We start from the raw sequence: 23,367 nt of genomic DNA on the forward strand, positions 1-23,367 counted from the left end.
CCTGACACGTTGCATAGAATTTGAATCCAATATTAACATGAAATGTTATGTAACCTGTGTTAAATAATCTGTTTTACTGATGTTTGACTTTTTAGTTAATAAAAGTGGCTTTCGATGAGGAGGTGAGCTCAGAGATGGTGGAGATCTTCAGGAAGCACCTCCAGAGGATCCGCTACCCACAATCCGTCTTCAGCTCCTTCGCATTCGCTGCAGGACAAACCGCACCTCAGCTAATCCTGCCCAAGCAGAAAGAGAGGAACACTGGCTTCAGGTTTGTTGCCCCCTGATATATTTGTTACCCCTCTGGAAATATTGAAATGTTATGTTGCTTAAGCTGCACATAGTAAAAGGTATGTCCACCCTTTGTTCCTCGAAGAACTTTGTCCAAAACTATAGTCAAGGGAGCAAAGAGGGCCGGAAAGATCACCATGGGCCGGGGCAGCCAGAGCACGCTGAAGAAGAATGACAGAGGCAGCAGGATGACCTGGCATGAAGATGACGACATTTCAAGTGAGAGAAACCACACACACACACACACACACGCACACACACACACACACGATGGTGTTGAGGGAGCAAATGAAAACATAAAAGATAAATTTCCTATTTGTGTGTGTGTCTTTCAGTATCGGACGATGGCGAGCCGCCACCCAGCAGCACTTTGCGGGCATCAGAGAGATCCACAATGGAGCAGCTGGTGGAGCAGTCCTGTTTCCGTGACTACCAGCGCCTGGGCCTCTGCACCGTCACCGCCAGCTCGTCTCGCTCCAAATCAGGCGAGATGTTCAAGGTCACGGCCGTGAACAGGCTCTACTCCCTCTGCCGCAGGTACGCCACCTCACAGCCTGGAGACCTGCTGCCAGTTCCTCAACTTCAGCTGCAGCGGAGCGGCTACACTAAAAATCAGCCCAGAAACGTGCTGTTCTGTGCTGATTTCACTAGTCACTGCACAGCGGGACTGAGAATATTAGTTTCCAGGATCTGTAGCCCTGCCAGAATCTTTCTGAGCCTCAGTAGGGGGGGGTGCTCCTCTACCTTAGCAGACAGATGTTTGACTTATCTATTCAGACAACTAGATTCAAATCCAGCCTGTTATGCAAAAACACACATGGCGTGACTTATACAGCCTCAATCCCGAGTTGGCTGCAAACTCTGAAGGTGCTCAGCTGCATTTCGATGTCTTGCCACATACATGTATCAACAGACCGCTTTGCAGCGTGGACAATTGTTCTTTCTTGAAACCTGTTTGTGTTTGTGTGTCTGTCTCTGTCAGTTACCCGGGGCTGCTGGTGGTTCCTCAGGGAGTGCAGGACAGCAGTTTGCACAAAGTGGCGCGCTGCTACAGACACAACCGCCTGCCCGTCGTGTGCTGGAAACACCCGCGCACCAAAGCCATCCTGCTCCGCTCAGGGGGCTTCCACGGCAAGAGCGTGGTGGGGATGTTCAAGTCCCAGAACCCCTCCTCTAACGGTATGGATGTTTCATGAAGTTAGTCAGAATCATGAGGAATAAAAGCTGGACACACTGATTTAATCTATTTGATAATTTCTTGTTCATATTGTTGACTCATACATCATCTGGTGACACTTAGGCTGACTTTAGTGACTTCAGATACTCCGTCAGTTCGTCGGTTACTCCAGACGAGTTTTCTTGCGAGCTCCTTAGTAAAATGTCCAGAAAATGTCCAATTTAGCCCATGTGATGACTGAATGAGTGGGTGGGTTCCTGACGTATTTAACACGTGACTGATGCAAAACTGAAAAAAAAAACAAAAGAATACAAATATCTCAGGAAGACAAAAAGATACCATACACGCAGAGGAAGCAGATGAAGAACTCAATTTGAAAAGACGACGAAATCCTTTCCTCCTGCATGATCCACCCAGACCCCTGCTGCGTTCTCCACATGTGAAAGGCTAACTCTAGAAAATGTCTGGAAATTTCATTCACGTCTGACAGAAATAAACCAACCCATTAGATTTCTTTTTTCTGTAAAACACAGGATCTGTGATCTGCAGTTTTATTTATTCTTTCAAGTGATGGTCATTATTACCTTTGTATGTGTGAATAAAGTGTTGTGTTCTTCCTGTAGCTCCGGCCTCGTCCTCAGATTCCTCCAGTAGTCTTGAACAGGAGAAGTACCTGCAAGCCATCCTCAACTCCATCCCCATCTACTTCAAAGTGAACGGGAACAACACACTGTCCAACCGCTCGCTCATCGGCCTCTCACCAGGTAACACTGCTCCAACTCCAAGACTCGGATAATGTTCAAATTCTGCTTTTATTTATTTGGGGAATGAAAATAACATTGTACATTGTATCAATATATAATATAATCTACTCATAGTGAAACAGTTATTTCTGCCATAAGACTATTTTGATCTGAGGACAGAGAACAGCTTGGGCAACAATTTTCTTTGTGAGCACTTCCGTGCCCGATGGGAACTGACCAAGCCCAACCCAAACCCTTCATTGTGTTTTTTGTGTTGATTTATCAACGAGTCAAATGCATCTGAGAAATTAAAAAAAGACAAGAATAACTTCCATGTGGCTAGATACAGCATTAGAATAACCTTAACTTAATATAGTATCTACATATATTTGTACACTCTCTAGGGAGTCAATAATCAGTGCCTGTGAGGTTCGACTCAATTAGCTCCTTCCCAGTGAAGCTTCATCACCTGACTCTCGGCTCCCACCTGACCTGAATGTGCTGCGCGATGGCCTTGGTGCTGTCGTGGGAAAAACAAATTTAGCTTGTTTACAATGGACAAGAGGCCGCGGAGAGTTCACCACCTCTGATAAAGAGAAAATCTGCAGACTTGCATTCTGCAGATTTATTTTCGTTCACTCGAGCTCTGTATTTTCTCTTCCATCACATCCCCTTTGTGTTTGTTCTGGTCAGCAAAGCAGAGCAAAGCCTACTTATCTTAATACGTGTGTGTGTTTGTGTGTATGTGCTTGTGCGTGTCTCAGAAAGAGAGAGCGACTGCTTGGGAGAAATACTGTATCTGATATTTGTTAACAATTGGAAGGAAGTGTACACAATAAAAGGTTATGTAAGAATCACAGGACAGCTCGGGGTCACTGTCCAGCACATCCATCTCCTCTGACATCCCCCCATGAATGATTTGTTTCCAGGCAGTGAAAGGAGGACGTCCAGGATACCAAAGATGGCTCCTGTCCATTTAGACATCCCATTCTCAAACAGCTTCACCAGAGGAGGTGAGTGTTTTCTGCTTCTGTGGTTTTGCTTCCTGCTCGGCACGACGTCGTGAGTCCGCCTGCTGCCAGACAAAACAGCACAGTCCACCAGTACAGTCATCAGAGTCTTTTAACATCATCCACTCAGTTGAGGGGAAACATTACATTTTAATCACAATAGATTATGGAGGCTGTTGATTTTTTTTGCCAGAGCTCCTTGTTTTCCAGATTTTATTCTCCACTGATTTGTTTTTCCACATCGGTCACATATTTGCTCATTTTTCACTTGTTGTAAAACACATTTTAGAAAGATGACATTACAATATGTAAAATCACACACGTTCAGAAGAAAAAAGTCTGGAACTAAGTTGCAGACTTCCTGAAGAAGGATTTGTTTCTCAGATGGTCATGAAATATTGTAACAACCCACAACAATTATGTTTATATATATATAGTACCTTTCACAATGCAGAGCAGAGTCCTTGACAACAATACATTTAGATATAAGACTGGAAGAAATAAAAACTGTTAATTCACAGAAAATATGATGTAAAACGAAACCCTGTAAGTAAAATAGAGATTAAAATATGAGGCTGAAGTTAAAAACAAGTCAAAAACAACCTTTTAAACAATGTAAAAGATTGATCCATGCATTATATGTAAATGCCACTTATTATTTGAGGGCTACAGGGAAGCTTGAGTCAATAGGCCAAGATTTCTTGGAAAGTGAAGATGCAGACCAAAGACTGAATCGCTCTAAGTCAAGTGAAGCCAGAGTTATTGATATATCACGTTTAAAAACAACAGGAGTTTAGCCAAAGTATTTTACAAACATGGTGAAGGAAAAACAACAAGTGAGGAGAAAGCAAGTAAAAGCAGTGCAGGCAAGAAAAGCAATAAAATAAGTTATTGGGATGTAAACGCAATCAGGCTGACATTAAAAGCACTTTGAATTTAATGCTCAACAGGAGAGTAAAATAATAGTTTAAGCACTGGAGTGAATGAAGCAGACTCTAAATGCAACACGGTTTCGCTTTGTGGTTTCTCTCGGTGAGGATCTGTAGCGTTTAGCTGTATAATAATCACTTTTCAAATATTTGCTATTTATCTCAAGTTGCCAGATCCAGATGTCAGGGCAGAACACTTTAATCTTTTGAAGTGTTCCGGTCAAATGAGCATTGCAGTAAATGGAATCTCCCCGATAAAAACTTAATGTGCTGTTTAGCTGCAACACCATCATGATTGTGTAAACTTGAACGTGAACTCAGCAGTTTTTTCCCCTCAGTCACAGGTGTTTTGTGTTCTGTTGCATGTCTAAGGTGTTAGTCACTGCTTCAGATGAAAGTCAAAGGTAAAAGCAATTCTGAAAGTGACTCAATGTTTTTTTGAACACCCTGAAAAGGATGAGACGTTTGTAAAATGAGTTTAAACCACCCGACTGCAGCACGATCCAGGAAGAACTGCTGACTCAGAGAACAGGATTATCTTTTGTACATTCTTATGAGAGGAGATACCTCTGTGCCAGGATGAGTTTCTTAAATTACCATGAACGGGAAATTTTCAAGTGGCAGCAGCACTTTCATCTAATAAACTATTACTAATAAAACTGGCCATTTGTAATTCAGTATTGGCGAGAAGATGTTAGACAGAGAGCATGAAGCAGACAGAGGGTGGTGATGGTGGCTTATGTTGCTAAAGACTACAGATGTAATTTGAGTCTTAAATGTCAAATTAGACGAGTGCAGGTATTAGCCTGTAGGGATTTTAACCCTAACTTCTAATATAAGTTAACTGTGAAACGTAGAAAAACTATGCATCTTATCTTTGTTTGATGCTTCAAAATAACATATTAAAAAACAGCCAGATAGTAGAAAACAATTTATATTGTATTAATAATTATTTCTCAACAATTGTTTTATTTGAGCTAGTTTTTAGTCCTGGTATCTATTTTTATTAGTTAATATTATGTTATTTCATTTAAAAAATTGGTTTGTTTGCTGTCACTGAGGTTACTGTAAGAGAATCCCAGATTACAGCTTCTGTATTTCCCATTTAGAATATCATTTATGCCATAAGATGCATTCTTCTTCCATGGGAAATAGCAAGGAACCTACAAATAAGACATAACCTCTGTACTACAACTGAGAGAATAGACTCTCCGTGCATTTAGTTAAAAGAGTGTTCCAGAATACAGCTCAGTAAAAAATATATATTACTAAAGCAAATCACCACCACTACAATAATTACAAATCGAAAATAAAATCCATAATGGAAAGAGAACTTAATAAATAGAATGATGACTCCAGACGTTTTGATTGAGACATGTGTCACATTCATTCCTGACAAACTGGATTTGATAACTTTGTCCCATAGTCTTCAAACCATCACTCATATTCATGCATGTTGTAAAAATCACTCTCCTCATCCTATGTGGACCAGTCCGACCTTTGAGCCTCATCAGCGTAACTCTTCATCTGCATGTCTGTCTGAAGTGGTGGTTTGGTGGTGATGTCCCGATGATGTTGACGTCATTGATCTTTTCCATGCCCCTTCCCCCCCCCTCCCTCTCTCTCTCTTTCTCTCTCTCTCTCTCTCTCTCTCTCTCTACCACCTGTACAAAAAACACCACCCAGTGCTTGAGTACAGAGATAAACTATTCACTCACTCAAACCAAAAACCTGCCAGTAAGGAGAGAATCCCCCATCCAGGTAGGGTCCTTCTGTCTCTTTGGTCTCTCGCTCCTCCCACGGCGCTGCTTCGCTCTCTAACGCGTTCTCCACGCGCCAGCCGCTGTTTTTTTCCTCTCGCTAACCTGCACGTGTGCTCCCTAACCGAATAACGACCACGCTGCACCACGCTGCAAACCCTTTACAAAGAGCTTGAGTGACGCAATACTAATCATGGCCTACTCTGTGGGCGCTCCACTGGGAGCTGTGGTTTCTCACAAACCAAAGTGGCTGCTCTGATGTGGCCTCTTCCATTGTTGATGTGTTGGCACAGCCGAGGCCCGCTGTGGTCAGTTAAGAGCCAGGTCCAGACTTAGAAGGAAACTAAGCTGTTTGTCATGGCAGACAAGTCATGAATCACACACACACGCACACGCACACACACACACACACACACACACACACACACACACACACACACACACACACAACCACACAACCACACACACACACAGCCCCTCTGGTCGTCGTCTTTAGTGTAGTGAAAACAGCTTGAGTATTCTGAAAATGTCATCCCAAAGGATTGGTTTGAAATGAGTGTGTGGTACGATGTGATGACAGGACTCATATTAGTCTAATTTTCAGGTAAAAAAGTTGTTATCTTCACCAAGGAAGTTATGTTGTCATCTGGGATTAGTTTGTTTGTTAGTTTGCACGATTAAACAAAAACAGAAAAGAACCCATTAAATGTTGGTGTTAATCCTGATCAGGAGGTGGATCCAGGATAAACATTTTTTTCACTTTCTTTAACATTGTGAGATTAGGCAGTTTTAAAAGTTATTATTGATTTGTCAGGGAATAAATTATGGATCATAATCAAAAAGGTTTTTCGCACCTGGCCTCAGTCATTGCTCAGTACCAGTATTTTGTAATATGTAATATTGTTCTTTTTTTATTCAACCAAGGAAGTTATGTTTTCACCCCTGTCCATTGGTTTGTTTGTTAGTTTGTTTGTAAGCAAGATTACACAACAAATTTTCACAAAACTTTGTGAGAGGATGGGACACAGGCAAAAGATAAAACCCATTTAATTACAATATCCAGGGTGTTTTCAAACTTTTCTCTAATTAAGATTAATTCATGAATCTTGAGGGAAAAAAAACTGGCATACATAGACTGCTGATATTTATGAGTGTGAGAAATTTGGTGCTGATCTACATAGAAATCTCGATCAAGTGAATCTGGGGGTTACCATGTTAGCTACAGTGGTTCTCTGAGCTAAAAATTTTAATATTGTAGTTTTCAAATGCAAATTTTTTGGTCCTATATTACACATCACATCTAAACTCTTAATCCACCTCCCACAGGAACGTTTTACTGACGGCTTTTGAGAATTATCCAGTTTCATGTAGTTTATGCTCTCAAAGAATTTCAAGTTTTCTCCGATATGAATTTGCGTCCATTTGGTCGCCGGCTGTTATATAACTGGCCTGTTTGCAGAAGCCCACATTAGAAGCAGTTTGACAACCGTTCAAATTCAACAAGGCCTGAAGGTGATTACTGTGAAGATCAAGTCCTTCATGCTGGTGATAGTGATTCATGCTGTTTGAAAGCACTGCACGCTGATTTCAGAGAAATGGCTTCTTGATTCATCGAATTACCAAGAAATTCCATCAACTTCTGCTTCTAACATCTCTCCCACGTCTCAACGCTCCCGAGCCACACAGGCGACCACTTTGTTGGTGAACCGAGGGAATGACGGGGTTTATATAATCGCTGTTGTACTGCCGTGCATGTAAATGTAGTCCGCATGTCAGGTGTTGTTCATTACTCAGTTTTAGTTTGTTTGACAGCATGTGTAGATCAGTGGCATTTGAACAGGCCCAAACCCAACATGTGTGCGTGTGTGTGTGTGACTTTTGTTTGCATCTGTGTGTTTGCAGGCATGTGGGCCAGCCTGCGCTCCAGCAGCAGACTCATCCAGCATACGTCGGTAGCGGACGTGGGCAGCCGACTAGCAGGGAAGGATTTGGCGCCCCCCGCAGGGAGCAGCAGCCTGCACGCTCAGCTCCTCAAGCAGCAAGCGGCCCTCTACATCTTCGGAGAGAAGTCCCATCTGAGGGTGAGCATGAAAAGAAAAGCGTCTTTCTGGTGCCTCAAAGGACACTTTTTCCGTGATTTTGTGTTTTTTACCCTAAGGTGAGATACAATCTGTTTCAATCCAAAACAAGTGTTCTGCTATGAAGTCACACGGACGTGGTGGGGTGGATTCAGTTGTGATGTTGCATTGCCGTCACAGTTGATGATTAGACTCGACTCCCTCCTGTAGGAAAAGCGAAGCCAAAACATCCCATCAAACTAATCCCCTCTTAATAGAGTGCAGCCCAGTACAACACCACCTGTAACTGTGACCTCAGTAATTCACATGTAATTGAGCGTGTGTGTCGACAAAAACTCAAAACCTCAAATTCATGGCAGAGGTATTGTTTTATAACATTTGTCAGATGTATCTTAGAAAGGTTGAAAATGTGTAAAAACAATCATCTCAGTATGTTTGAAGCTTTACTTCGGGATTATTACAAAAAAGCTCGTGCGAACATGATGTCAATGCTCATTTTCCAGGAAAGGATGAAAATTCTCATCACGGTTTGTATTATTAGTATTGCATTACTACTGTAAGACAAAGTCAACTCATGAAGTGACATCATATATTTGAATAATAACACATCAACAACCATAAAGTAGCTCAGACTGATTTATCAATGGAGCCTTTCATCTGTATCGTACATAAACTATGATATGTCTTTCAAAGACTTATTATCAGCCAGTCTGACTCTAATTCATGAGCTACTTTATGGCTGTTGATGTATTATTATTCAAATAAATGATGTCACTTCATGAAAACTTATTTTACAGAATAAACAATGCAGACTTGTAATATATATATGTGTTGTGTTACTTTTAAATCAAGAAAATGTGTTTCTATGTGTTGGCAGTTTTCTTTTCATTTGTAGTTATTTATCATAACATTTATGGTTCAACTTTAAAATAGCAAGCTTCCATTTCATTTCTTGTCCTAACGGGTTGATAAATTCTAACATTGCCTGTTTTTTCAACATTTATTTATTGGCCAATAACTATTTTTGAAGTTCCCGTTAAGAAGATGACTTGTCAACAGGAACAAAATATCAGTAATACCCGAGTCAGTGAGTGATTACTGGAAGAAGACTGAGTATCTCACCATTATTTACAGTTGTTACACATTAATTGTTCTTTGAAATGTTTTATCGAATATAAACGTGAACCATGTCAATGATTATGTTCCAACCTCCGTCGAGGGAGCTGTTATTCAACCTTTGATCAGAAAATGACGTTTGTTTGTCCCAAACAGAAAACGACGTCTTTTATTTCGTCATGTCTAAAAGTCCTTAACAAGTCTTTAAAACCCAGTCCTTTGATTTCAGTCTTTGGTGTTATGGAAAAGGAGGATGCTGTGGGCCTCTCCCCAGCCAAGCTTTAAGTGTTGCTCTCTTCTGTTATTTCTTGTAAAAGATTGTGACTGCATTGGAAAACCATGTCACCGTACCCTGTGGCTCGAGGACCTTTGGTGTTTTTACAATTTGAAAAACAATTTGAAAAACTCTGTTTTCGGTCGGATGACGAAGATTTGCTGTTTGTTCTGTGTCCTTCTTCTTTTGTCTTTATAAAAAAGTGTCTATAAAAATTGTTTTCAAATGTAGTTATTTTTATATTTGCTCAACAAGTAAATTAAACTTGATTCTGTGTAGCAATGACACAGCGTAAGTGATGAAAGGTTTAAAGGCTTGTAAATAAGTGATGTAAGGGAGAAAACTAGAATTACAGCCCTGTGGTTGTCTGCCTCTGTCAAGTTGAAAATGATCTGTAAATCTCTGTCGAGACTCATATTATATATTTTGTGAAGGAATTTATTAGAAGGTGTTAAGTGTATTTTGTCATAGTAAGTCTATGGATTATTGAGTTTTGGCCTTTGAAGTTTGACCACCAAAATCTTAATTAGCTAAATTGTGCAGATTTTGAAGAAATTCTTGGTTTACAAGAGAGCGATGGACAGACAGGCTGAAAACATGACTCCTCTAGCCACGGTTGTCATCGGTGCAGAGACGTTGATACTGTGGATGTAAAAAATTCAGAAAGGCTTTTTTCCTCCAAATCATTTATTTCACAGTGAACGGTCCTGTAACTGCTCCTCCATGTGTAAAAATGAGTAGGATGACATGGCCGCAATGTATCACAGACTTGAGTTGAGTTACCACGTGAAACTATGAGAGTGCTCCAGCTAAAAGTCAACTTTCTAAACAACGCTGTAACTGTATATTTGTATTTATTCGGCCTATGCCTCTGTTTCGACAGGGCCTCAGAGTGGACTCCGCTCTGAACTGTGAGCTGGTGCCGGTGGAGTTCGCCGACACGCGGCAGGTGAAAGCCGCGTTTAAAAAGCTTCTGCGGGCCTGTGCTCCCAGTGCCACCTCGTCGGACTCGGAGGACTCCTTCCTCAAAGCCCTGGAGGACTCTGAGTGGATCCTGCAGGTGACAAAACACACACAAGACATGCAACAGGATGCTGCACTTTTTACCCCCAACACAGTGACTCCGAGTTTGAAAAAGTGTGTGAGAACGACCCCGCTGTCCACTCTTCCTGCTCATCCTCTGCATCAGTTTCACATAATGGATAAATCCACTCTGAGGCCAGTTTCCCAAGGGAAGCAGATTCACAACGATGGGAGAACAGCAGAGCTCTTATCATGCTGCTTATCTGATCGACCCTCTGCAGCCTTTGTCCTTACATCCAACATGTCATACGCTGCCGAAAAAATATTAGCTGTGGGAAACCCTTAGTAGGCAACTCTGCAAATAATTACCAGTAGACCAAACATGGTATACTGTATGCACAGGGAGGATTAATCTGTGTGTGTGTGCATGTTCACATATGTTTGGTCCCCCCGCAGATTCACAAGATCCTGCAGCTGGCACTGTTTCTGGTGGAGCTTCTGGACAGCGGCTCATCCGTTCTGCTCAGCCTGGAGGACGGCTGGGACATTACCACACAAGTGAGAAAAATGCACAAATACCTTGAGATCTAAACACACAGATGTGAGAAAAAGGTTGAGCTCGATATCTAGAGGTTTAACTGGGTGAAAAGTTTGTGTTTCTTTCATGCTGTTTTTTCGGCATTAACAACATAGAAATATTCTCAAAATAGCATAGAGAGGTTTGAGCGCACACATAATGAAAAGAGGTATGCTATTGAAAAGTTTTGTGGTCTAGAGTGTGGATACCCGACCCCACCGGGACCTGTCAGGACCTGACGAGCAGGGTCAGGTTCTGACAGAAATCTTGAAATGATATTCGGGTTGTGTTTGGTCATGCTGGCTGGTCTATCCACTTGATTTCTACGCTGCATCTGCCTTTAATCAGCAGAACAGCGGGCTCGGTTCGGGTTGGGAGTCGGACACAAAAAGCCTGTCGGGTTTGTGTCGCTAAGTGTAAGTGTTTAAACCCACTTCTCCCCCTGGTGCAAGTCCAGATGGGGGTCCTTGTAACATTTCTTTCCCCTCTTTATTATCATAGCAGTTGATAAAAACACCACAGGGAGGTTGTGGATCAAAAGAATCGCATTAATTCATTACAATAAAGTACCACCATTAGTGGGGAGCAGCAATTAAATGAAGCCATGTATCCGAGTTACTGGCACTCGGTGTAATTATCCAGTTCCGTCCTCATCCTCTTGAATTAACTTAGAACAATGCAGTTGATGGAACGTGCACAGATTCACTCATGCATGCACCGTGGACGATCTGCCGATGGCTACGAGCTCTAGAATGTGTCTAAAACTTGTTAAAGATGAATTACTGACTGTTCATAAAATATTTGTCTCCATAATGAACAACATACAACAGTTGCTTTGTTTTGGGTTTTTTTTAACTGTTTTTCATGTTAAAACCAACAAAACACTATCCTTCTCCAATAAATATCTTTATTGGAAAAGGATCCAGATGCAGTCACACAACAGTTTAACAAGCAAGTACCTAATAAACAGAGCTTTACTTGTAGACAGCTGTTTGAATGACTGTGTCATGTTGATAGAGCTCCATCGTCCCACTGTCATAGATTGAGACTTAAAGCAGGAACACGTAGCTTATATTGGTTTAAATGGGATGTTTGGATTTTCACGACAGAGTTTATTAGAGATCTTCCGCAGACGGCACCTCCGCACGAGCCATGTGTGAATCATAGATCTGGCCACACCTGCCTCTCCATCTCATCTTCTCATCGCTCGTGTCATTGTTGACACGACGGTGCTGGAGATAATGAAAAGGTCCGAGGTCTTGGAGCCATATGTCACTGATTCGTGCCGAATTTAATCACGAACGTTCACGGCTCTGATTTTGAGGCATGTAAACAGAACTGTCCGTGTCGATCCTGATCAATTTCCAGTATCTGTTTGCTGCTGCACTCAGCATTTCATCACATACTTGCTCTGTGAGCTCATATTTTCCATGTTGACCTGTCAACGTGCACATGTTTGTGTTGCAAAGGGCTCGACCTTCCAATGTGTTTACGGTGGGCTTGTGAAGCCCTGGGCTGCTGTTTAAGAGTCGGCTTTGTGGACCCCTTATGCCAGGCACGTGTTCGGCCCGGAGCATCTCTCTCTCCACGGGCCACCGGCTCCATCACGCCACGTCCCGATTGGTCCACACAGGCAAATGAGCTCCATATGCTCTGGCTCTCCTGCGTGTGTCCACGGACCATAGACACCCAGCAGACAGGATGCAGAACCGCCTTCGTTTTCTCTCTAAACCCTGCGTCCTGTTTCTCCTCCTTATCCTCTGTCTAACGCTCTTATCCCCTGCGCTCTCTCATGCCTTTCTCCTTTTCTCAAATCTGCTGTAATCCCACTATAATCTGAGGGTTTTATTTGAGTGCCAGGGCACAGGGGGCTCTCTCTACCACTCAGGGCCTGACTGCTCACAGACCCCTCAGGGGAAGCCACGGACTGTTTTTCCCGCTCATTCCACACGCGTCAGGGCTCATTAGTTCCTGTTGGAGGAGACACGGGCAGGGAAGCAGGCCAAGCACACTGCATGTGTAGACAAGTGGTTTTCAAATGGTGTTTTGTGGAGCGACTTCAAGTGTGACTTTGCTCCAGTGTTATATAAATGTTATTGATAGCAGATGATCAGTTAAACATTATGCAGTCAGAAGACAAAAAAAATCTGGACACTGGTTGCTGAGCAGCTGCCACTTTTTCTTGTCCTATGGTGATAAAACGATTAAATATAAAGAATAAACTTTATCTTCTCTTCAACTGACTAAATGTACTTTCTTACATCCCATCACTGGAGATAACTTGGTGTTTTGATGGTTTCCCTCTACCTGGCTACTTCACCTTATCTTCGATTTGCAATTCTAGGACTCTGATATACTGTTATATCTATCAGATTGGTCATGGGTCTTAAATTACATTCACTGTGGTCTTAAAAAACCCTTTAAAAGGTCTAAAATTGAACTTGTTGAAACCTGCAGAATCACTTTCTAAGAAGCATCACTCCCACTGTTCTACTGTTGGTGGCGCTGATGTTTTTCCGCTCTCCGTGTGCAGGTGGTGTCTCTGGCGCAGCTGCTGAGCGATCCCTTCTACCGCACTCTGGAGGGATTCCAGGTGCTGCTGGAGAAGGAGTGGCTGTCGTTCGGCCACAAGTTCAGCCAGCGGAGCAACCTGAGTCCCAGCAGCCAGGGCAGCTGCTTCACGCCCATCTTCCTGCAGTTCCTGGACTGCGTGCACCAGGTGAGTGTCAGCGCTCCTCTGTCCGCTCCGGTCTCCCTGCCCCTGCCGCGTGACTCCTCTCTGCTTTCCCTCCGCGGCCGAACGTCACTCACATCGTCTCTGTGAGCTCACCGCATTCCTCAAAAGCAAAGAGGCGAGGGGGGTGAGGAATGTAAGAAATGCAGCTGTCATTAACTATACATTTGGTTCAGTTTTGCACCTCCCAGCAGCACTGTATGTGTAAAACCAGTGTGTTGCAGCCGGGGTGTGTGCGAGGGGGCTGCAGCCCAGATGGCCCGTGAACACCCCCCCCCCCCCTCCCCCCGTGGTCGGCGCTGAGCTGACTGCGCTTGTTTTTCAGCATCCCTTCACAATGCAGTGCGTGTTTAGAGCACCATGTGGAAAATTGCAGTTTTTGGGATTGAGAGACTCAAGGAATGTCCGTGTGTGCCTCAGGATTTCACTGAGGTGGGGTTGGGGGGGGGGGGGGGTGCTCATACAGCTGAGGTCCAGAGATCCGTGTCTGCTCTGATATACCAACTTTAGAGGATGTTGTAGGTTCCTTCGTGTGTCCAGGGGTCGTACGCACCCACTCCCATACACTGACATCAACACATAGTTTCTGCATTTGTCTTATGAAACCGTAGGCTTGGCAGCGACGGCAGTTTGGCAAAAGGTCCTGGGGTCTGGAGAGCTATAAACAGGGGGAAAGGGGATTCGGACAAGAGCTGAAAATAGATGAGCATCATCTCCAAAACAGCTGTTGTTTTCGCCAGTAGACCCAGGTGGCCTCAAATATTCGGCACTTCTCTCTGGTTGGCCACCTCACACCACTGGATGGGAACAATGGGGCTGCGGCCCAGTCTGGATTGTGTCTGGCGGTGATGATATCGTCGACCTTTGCCCCCACACAAGACACAAGACGTTCCTTCCTGTTTCTAGTCGGTCATTTGTGTAGTGCAGGGATATGAAGCCACAACACGAGGACAGGATCCAGCTGCCACACTCACCCTGACCCTCTCTCTCTCTCTCTCTCTCTCTCCCTGTTAATCCTCATCCATCTTTTTGTGTCTTTGCAGATTTTGGAGCAACATCCTCTGGAGTTTGAGTTTAATCAGTATTATCTGAAGTTCCTGGCCTATCATCACATCTCTAACCGCTTCAAGAACTTCCTGTTGGACTCAGACTATGAGCGCTTGGAACATGGTCAGTGTGCAATTTGAACCGGAGGGGGTTGTGTCCTTTTTAATATTATCTCTTCTTATGCTGTGGAAATGCTTCACTGAAACTGACTGAATGTGACTTTCAGACAACCGATGAATTCGTATTTTAACATTAACGAATGACATTTTCTTCTACGAGCGTTCCCTTTGCTTTTAAACTATTTGTAGAAATGCAACACAGAAATGACAAGCAAAACTTCCCGGGTCAAATCCCAACAATCCAAGGACATTCAGATTGGGGCCAGGGAGAATTCATCTGAATTCTCTGTAGGTGTGAATTTGTCCCTGTGTGTTGGCCCTTAGTTACACTGGCGAAGTGTCAGCTGGGATACGCTCCAGCTCTCTCGTTACGCTCAAGAAGCACAGATAATAATTGAGATGAATTTCTTCTTATGTTTTCTTACACATACCTGGAGAGAGAATTGATATAGTGATATATAGCCGAGTTGGAGCAAAAAAGAAACAAATCAAAAAACGAAAGACGTGAGATGTGTCTGTTCTACTGTGTCTCTATTTGAAGATAAATTCTGTGCTGATAAACTGTCAAATGAGTCTGGTTCACAAAGAACACAAAAACCCTACAACCTTTCTGACTGGAGCGTTTGTATCAAGCGAAAGGATCTGAGAGAAGAACTGTCCCGTCTTCATCATCATCATCATCATCATCATCATCTCTGTGTTTCTTGACAGGCTTGCTGTTCGATGACAAAGGAGACAAACAGGCCCGCAGAGGCATCTGTATCTGGGAGTGCATCAACCGGATGCACAGGAGGAGTCCCATCTTCTTCAACTACATGTACAGCCCCTCGGAGAGCCAGGTGAGGGTTTGTGCCGTAATGATGCTGATGTCAGCTCTGTGCACAGGAGTAGCAACTTCAACTTCACAGCCCGAGAGGACGTTTTGCATCAGATCTTAAAATAGAGATAAATAAAATTAATATACATGTTATCGTTTGGTCTGTATGGACTGTAGACACACACAGTCCGATGGTCCAAAAAGTAAAGTGTTGTTTCCTGCAGTAACCAGACGAGAGGGTTATTGTTCCCTTTGTCAAACTAAATATTTTTTTAAATAATATTTAAGTGTTATTCAGTGGTGGGATCAAACTATACTCGACTACTTTATATCAATACTTTACTCAATTGAAGAGTTTGGATAATTCCTCCTCTACTGCTATAACTAACACAATAGATACAATTTCCAAACTAAAAACTATGAGTGAAAAAATACTAAATGTCTGCGACAGTTTTTGTTTTGTTGACACTTTGACTTGTGGCTTTCTCCTCTTTTTTTATTTTTAAGTAAAGAATCCAAATCTTTGACCAAAGTAGATGTGATGAAATTCTTCAGTTTTTTTTAAACGCATGATTGTGGTTATTTTGTTTTTTAATAATTTAGGAGTGTTTCTCTTCGTGCAGTCCTCGAAGAGACAGAAGTTCTGTTACTGATTTCAGTCTTGTTTTGAAGAAAGAGCTGATGCTCGATGCTGGTGATGTTTCCTGTTATATTTTGGCTGTGTTGTAATTCAATAAGAGGAACTTGCATGACTTCTTAATTAGTCATAGAGAAGTTTCTATTTCTATTTTACCATCTCTCACAAGTTTATGTAATCAACACCATAGGACCACATCTGATTTTCGATAAAACTGTTGTGTTGCAGGTGACCCTGAAGCCTACGACCGGAATCCCCAGCCTGAACAAATGGGACTTCTTCACGGACGAGACTCTGTCCACGGGGCCGTGTTACGACTGGCGGATGATGGCTGTGAGGTCGGAGAGCTCGGAGGAGACGGACAGCCTCTCCAACAGCAAGAGGAGGATCGTTTGGCCGTGTTACAGCAGCGTGAGCCGTGCTCAGCCCAATGCCATCACCAAACTCCTTGCTGTAAGAGCCCTCTACCTAAACTGTGACCTCAAGGTTGTGTTGGATCACAAATCGCATTTATCATCCTCACTGGCTGTCACGTGTGCTGCAGGACATTGAGAAGCTGGAGGCCGAGCTGAACCAGGCCCCTGAGAAATGGCAGATGACTCTGGAGAGAGTCAGGATCAGCATTCAGGAAGACCTCAAACAAGAAGGCAATGTGAGTGTTAGAAGAATAAAGATGACGTTACATTAAAAAAAACCAGAGCATACACCTCTGCCAAGGCCCAACAGTTCCCTGATGAAACCACCATTACATTCACTAGATCCAGATTTTTATTTGGATCGGCACGATATTGTGCACACTCATAAATATCAGTCCTCAAAACATGCCTACTATTTGTCTCAAAGACCCATGAATGATTCTCAGAGAAATTAGGGATAATGTAAAAAAATGTCCTTTCTCACAATACTGTATTAAAGAAAGTGTAAACAAGATTCCTGCATCCCCCCCTCGATTGGGACTCGCACCAAAGTTTAATGGATTTAATGGACAATCAAACTAACGCAGACAAAAAAACATAACTTCCTCGGCAGAGGTAAAAACACCAGGCATCGTCATTAGGGTTGCAAAATTCCGGGAATATTCAAAGTTGGAAACTTTCCATGGGAATTAACGGGAATATACCGGAATTAACGGGAATAAACGGGAATATACGGGAATTAACGTGAATAAACTGGAAATGTTGTGGGTGATTTATACTAACTGTATTTACCTTGTCATAAACAGACATAAATATAAACATTTTGTTTTGTCATAGGCTGATTTGAGCCCTGAGGAAACTTTGGGCACTTGACTATATGCTTCTGCATCGTTGTGTCATTATAGGTCTTTGCACAGTATTTGCAAATGTACACAGCCTTTCCTTCTACATTGGATGGGGTGAAATGCCTCCACACATGAGAATAAGATGAGAAAATAGTTTGTAAAAAAAACACTAATGCAATGCCAGAGATATAAATAGTTAGCCAAACAATTGGAATCTTCTGTAAACATATTTTACAATTTATCTCAATCAGCATGCTAATATATTTCCCCCAGTAATATCATTGAAACTTATCTGACTAGTCCTGCACACTACAGCAGGCCTCAATAGCCCTGCTGTAGAGTGAAGGATGCTAGGAGTGATCTGTGCATGTGATGGAAGAATGCACAATGGAGGGTTGAAATTCAACATGCAGTATGTGCTGCATTCCATACATCTTTAAAATAGAGTTTTGAATGATGTTTTTATTGCTCAGCGTTTAATTTCCGTAGTTTGTTTTTTTTCAAAATTCCCAAAATTCCCGAGCTAAACTTCCCATGGAAAGTTTCCGGAAAGTTTCCGGAAATTTACCGGAAACTTTCTGCCCCTTTGCAACCCTAATCGTCATATCCAGTCATTACAACTGTGTAAAAGTCTCCACGTGTATTTCTCCCTTCTCACACTTTGTTGTCTTGTGTGTCAGCAGCTCTGCAAACAGTCGGTTTCCATCTCGAGCCTCATTCCCACGCCCAGCCTGCAGGTCTTCCAGCGGCGCTCCATGCTGCACCTGCCAGACAGCCAGCTGGGCGAGGACCGCACCACCACCGCGGCCAACGGCATCAACCGCCGCGCCGCAACGCTTTACAACCAGTTCACCCCCAAGAGCGAGGAGAACAGGTGGGCCGTGAACTTCCTGAGTCCGGACACAAACATGAGGTCCACATTTGATTCACGCACACAAACGGCCGCTGAGGGCCGGTTCAGTTTGGGAAGATGAGTCAGGGCTGTGGTATGCTGCGTGTCATGTTTGTGAGGATTGTCTGTACTCTGTTAAACTCTGGGTGTGTAATTTTACAATTACTGTGAGGTCAAAGTACAGACTCTTGGCCCAAATATCTGGATGTTTTCCTGAGCTGGACAAACGGTGATTGAAATATACGTTATGTAAATGTTTTTTTTTACTTTCTTGTCCCTCTTGCTTATCATTTTTCACATCCAAATAATGTTCACCGACATTTTATCACGTGCGATAAATCGTTGATGGATCATATAAGTTTCAAGATGGCCAGATGTTTACAGCAGAATTCTTGAGACAGGAACATGAGCTGGACATCAGTGAAAAATGTAGGGAAAGATGAAATATGAGAGTTGAAACCTCCAGCATGGAACCCCCTGGTCTTTACTCTCCCCGAGAAAAACACGCACACCCGCTTTTGGCCTCTTTACATTGAGGGAACATAATGTACCAACAGAACATATGGAGGACGAGTTTGTCCTCCTGCTGGAATGGGCTCCATGCGAACAAAACAACAACTGTGGTAGAAATGTGGTTCAAGATGACTGATAATAGCCCTTATCTGCCATCCAGAGGACGTCCAGTTGAAATGGGCCTGCGGCTCACTGTGTTATCTCTTCAGGTCCTACGAGGGGATCCTGTATAAACGCGGGGCGCTGCTGAAGGGCTGGAAACCTCGCTGGTTCGTGTTGGACATCACAAAACACCAGGTGAGCAGAGATCCCGCCTGAGAGACGCCTCAGCCTCGACCCAGGAGACAGTGCCGCAGGTTTAACGTTCCGATGTCTCCACAGATGAGGTACTACGACACCGGGGAGGACACCAACTGCAAGGGCCACATCGATCTGGCAGAGGTGGAGTCCGTGTTGATCGCCACGCCCACTTTAGGGGCACCGAAACACATCAGTGAAAAGGCGTTCTTTGACGTGAGTACGCAGAGACACGAAGGTCCAGTGATTTGCAGCTTTTGCATATTGACAACACGCTTGAAGCCCTTTCACAGTCTATGTAGAACAGATGCACTGTGGCTCTGCTGTACTGTTGGATGCAGTCTAATATTTGCAGGTGAAAACTCTGGCTTTTCCAGCAAAAATAGACCCAAACATATAAAGATGATTCATTCCAACAACCTGACTTCCTCCCCTTTCCAAACGGTTCTACATTTGGCTGAGGTTGGAGGTTTGGTGCATCAAACACCAAGTGCAATAGAAACAGAACAGCAGATGGTTTGTTGCACAGAACCATCTGGGAAAGCTTTGTTGGAAACTGGTTAGCAAAGCCCAGGTGCTTTCAGGGAAATACTTGGCATGTGATTGGATCAACCATCTGTCTATCACCATTTATCACGGTTGCACAAGTCAGTCTGGAGAAGAATGAGGGGAAGTCTTTCCCATTGAGAGAAAAACCCTCATTGATGTTCTTTTGGTGAAGAAATACTCCCCAGCTCTGATGAAACTGAAGCTGCAGCATCCTCGCTAACCTCTTCAGCAGCTTCTGGCTGTCATCACACCGAACACACGCAGGACGCTGATTGGTCCGATCCACTGTGGCTTAATCTAAAGCCACTCGTGAGAAATCCAGCTGCCTCGGAAGCTGATAGAAACAGGTTCAGCAAATAAACACATGAAAGCACAATGGCACATGGGACTTAAATGTCCACTAAAAAGACAAAAGATCCGATGAGAATCACATTCCTCAAATTAATACATGAAGCAGAAAATGACTTCTCTGTCCACTTTTTCATGTAATTCTCAATTTTTGGGAGCCCTGACATCTCTAGTTTCCCATGTCCACTAACAGGAGATGCAAACAGGATTTCCTGGTCATGTTCTATCAAAATAAAATACCTTCTTTATTTCTGCTTTTCAGTAAACCTGAGATACAGTCATTTTTTTCCATATGGCCACACTGTAGAGGGTTAATCGCTGGAGAGATAGAATTATTACTATGTCATAATAGCAGTAGATGGAGCTGTACATGAATTCATATTTTCTTTAACAAATTGGAAATTAAAATTTTCTGCCACATTTGAGTGAAACCTGACTTGTGACGTGGTCTTTTCTGTCCATGTGGAGAACAGCGAAGCTTTCCCTGTTGTTGGAGCCAATTCAAGTACGTCTCTGTCCCTTCACTCCATATTTATTAACTCTCCTTATCTGATGCCTCTCTAGCTGAAGACCAGCAAGCGAGTCTACAACTTCTGCGCCTCAGACGCGCCCAGCGCTCAGCTGTGGATGGACAAGATCCAGAGCTGCATCTCTGACGCCTGAACCCCGAGGTCCCGAACACCAGAGGCCGCGGGAGGTGGTGGAGAGCAGAGACCAGGTTTCACATGTCTTTACATTTGGGGACCACAGTGAACAAAGTGCCTGTTAGCGGAGGATAATCCTTCCAACCTCTCCGCCCGTTTCCCAGCAGCCAATCAGGCCGGTTCGCCGCTCTGCCTCGGTCAAAACGTTCGTATGTTCCGTCAGCTTCCTCCTCTGAGCCTCCGACAGGGATGAGGTGAAGATAAGCTGATGTTTTAGGGGACTGCACTACCAAGGAGACGTTATCCTACTTAAGCTGTTAACTAGATAACTAGATCAAAGCAATATCACTGGCCATTCAAACTGTGGGTTCAATATTAGACTTTTAAAATATAAAGAAAATAACCTTTTTAGAGAATTTCTATCAGATATTTTGCTACGAGGACGGGTTATTGCTGCTTGAACATGAACCGCCAAAAACTCTGATTTTAATGCACAACATCGAGGGGCAATTTGTCTGCACTTAGCTCTAAAGTATGCACTCCTTATCAAATATAGATTTTCTAACAGATGCAGACGAGGCTAAAGACATTACTTTACAATGTACATATCGTTTCCTCGTGACATGACAAGAGGAAACAGATTTGCACAGCGAGTTCAAAAAGAGTTACCTGACATTTTTCTATTTAAATAAGTGACGTTTTTCTCAATTTTGTCGAAAAGTGTAATGACTCCTGGATAACACATTTTGTCTTATGTAATGTAAATTATTATTTTTTATTAAAAGTGTAACTAAGTGTGGTGGCTACATGTTTATTTCTGTAAATACATGTGTGACATTTCATTTTATATACTGTATGTACGGAACATAAGTATACTTTTCTAACCGTGATTCTAATGTGATCAACCAGTCTTTTTGGTTTTCTTTTTTAAAAATGTGTCGTTACTGGTGCAAAAAACCTGAGTGGCCTGTTCCCTGTTTGTGATGAAACGTTGTTCTGAAGATGGAGTTTGTGTCGTTCAGTGTGTCTAGACAGGCTCTGTGTCTTAAGGGCTTTTAAAGAAGTAAATCAATATATCATGTAGGACATTGTGGTTTTCAGAGATCCTCCTCTCATCTGTTCTCTGTTCGTGTGACCTTATACAGTTTCATTAAAAAAGAAGAAAAAAAAAAACTCTAATGAAACTATTCAAAGACGTCAGAAGCTTTTTTTCATTACTGTATCTTCGTACCATGTTTTGTGGTGACACTAATTTTTTTTGAAATAAATCAAACATACTTGAAGCGACTCGCTGGCTCCGTTCTTGTTTTTACTGAAGGTTTGATTATTTCCTGTGTGTCGTCACCAAGAAGGGCAGGAGAGATGGACGAGGTATTCAGATTCTTCACTCTCACACAAAATTATACAAAACATTTACTATGAGCTATAATACTAAATAAACATTCTAATATTAAACTGAATATTCTGAACAAATGCATCAGGTGCATTACAGAATAACAGCACTCATCCACACGTAGGGTAACAATAGTCACAGAGGAAACGCATAAATCTCTTAAATTTAAACTTTGAATAAACTTACTCAAAATAATTTCGGAGAGTTGTCTCGGTAAACTTAAAGCTGCAGTTATTAATCAATAACTACTTTAGACTTTCACTGCAAAAAATCCCATGTACCTGTGTATTGCACCACAGTGGACAACTTCTCAAATCATGCTACTGCTTCCACCACCAAGAAGGTTATGTTCTCATCTCTGTCAATTTGTGTTTTGGTTCAGAACGAGTCAGCGAAGAACACACTAATTTTGGATCGGGATCTAGATTTTTGTTCCCCTTCTTTAATATTGTGAGATAACACATTTTTTTAATTTTCATTGCTGAAATAAGTGTGTGAAATAGTGCAGATCCAAATAAAAATCTTGATCTAGTTTGTGCTCTCTGAATTATTTGATCCTTAAAGGTGAATGCAACAATAGATGAGCACAGTTTAGCCAATGACACACAAACAATTAAAGCCTTTTGTGTATTTACTGAATATAAAGATGAAGATATTGATACTGTAGAAAGATACTGTATCTGATACATAAATCATGAACCTGCACAACAATCGGGAGGAAGTGTGGACGAGTCTCTTTGAGGTCGCTCCCCAGCACCTCTGTCTGGTTCAGGTTTGGGCTCCGACACAGTTTCTTTGTTTGAAGTCATTCTGTTGTAGATTTACTTTGATGTTCTCGGATGTTATCCTGCCGTCCACGCTGACATTATCCGGGTGATACTTGAATTTATTTTCCCCTCGATGCTGTCCAGGACCAGAGGAAGCAACACAGACCCCAAATCACGATGCTCTCTACTCTTCACCTCAGCGTCAGGATGATGATTCCCTGTTGGTATGCGACGCCCTTTTAACCCCACGCGTAGCCCTGCAAAACAACTCACCCATAAGCACTTTCCCTGCAGTGTTGTCTAGTGTCAAGCTGCTCTTTGGATAACTTGAGGCGAGCAATGATGTTGTTTTTTTGAGACTTCGGAGACCA

General features: G+C 42.7%; 1 protein-coding gene across 1 annotated transcript in view; it reads left to right on the forward strand.

The window, feature by feature from the left end:
* The window catches only part of sbf2 (SET binding factor 2), a 94,080-nt gene extending 71,956 nt beyond the window's left edge, over positions 1 to 22,124 (forward strand). Inside the window, exons 24-42 of the mRNA XM_061068372.1 lie at positions 96 to 271; positions 377 to 510; positions 627 to 828; positions 1,274 to 1,470; positions 2,092 to 2,232; positions 3,141 to 3,224; positions 5,837 to 5,911; positions 7,813 to 7,991; positions 10,262 to 10,438; positions 10,858 to 10,959; positions 13,512 to 13,697; positions 14,756 to 14,882; positions 15,590 to 15,717; positions 16,561 to 16,785; positions 16,877 to 16,984; positions 18,274 to 18,467; positions 19,208 to 19,295; positions 19,380 to 19,511; positions 20,757 to 22,124. Coding sequence (XP_060924355.1) covers positions 96 to 271; positions 377 to 510; positions 627 to 828; positions 1,274 to 1,470; positions 2,092 to 2,232; positions 3,141 to 3,224; positions 5,837 to 5,911; positions 7,813 to 7,991; positions 10,262 to 10,438; positions 10,858 to 10,959; positions 13,512 to 13,697; positions 14,756 to 14,882; positions 15,590 to 15,717; positions 16,561 to 16,785; positions 16,877 to 16,984; positions 18,274 to 18,467; positions 19,208 to 19,295; positions 19,380 to 19,511; positions 20,757 to 20,855 — 2,754 coding nt within the window. The 3' untranslated portion in view covers positions 20,856 to 22,124. The remainder of the gene's footprint in view (positions 1 to 95; positions 272 to 376; positions 511 to 626; positions 829 to 1,273; positions 1,471 to 2,091; positions 2,233 to 3,140; positions 3,225 to 5,836; positions 5,912 to 7,812; positions 7,992 to 10,261; positions 10,439 to 10,857; positions 10,960 to 13,511; positions 13,698 to 14,755; positions 14,883 to 15,589; positions 15,718 to 16,560; positions 16,786 to 16,876; positions 16,985 to 18,273; positions 18,468 to 19,207; positions 19,296 to 19,379; positions 19,512 to 20,756) is intronic.
* Positions 22,125 to 23,367: the final 1,243 nt, after the last annotated feature.

Source organism: Limanda limanda, chromosome 3, assembly GCF_963576545.1.
Source record: "Limanda limanda chromosome 3, fLimLim1.1, whole genome shotgun sequence".
NCBI lineage: Eukaryota > Metazoa > Chordata > Actinopteri > Pleuronectiformes > Pleuronectidae > Limanda > Limanda limanda.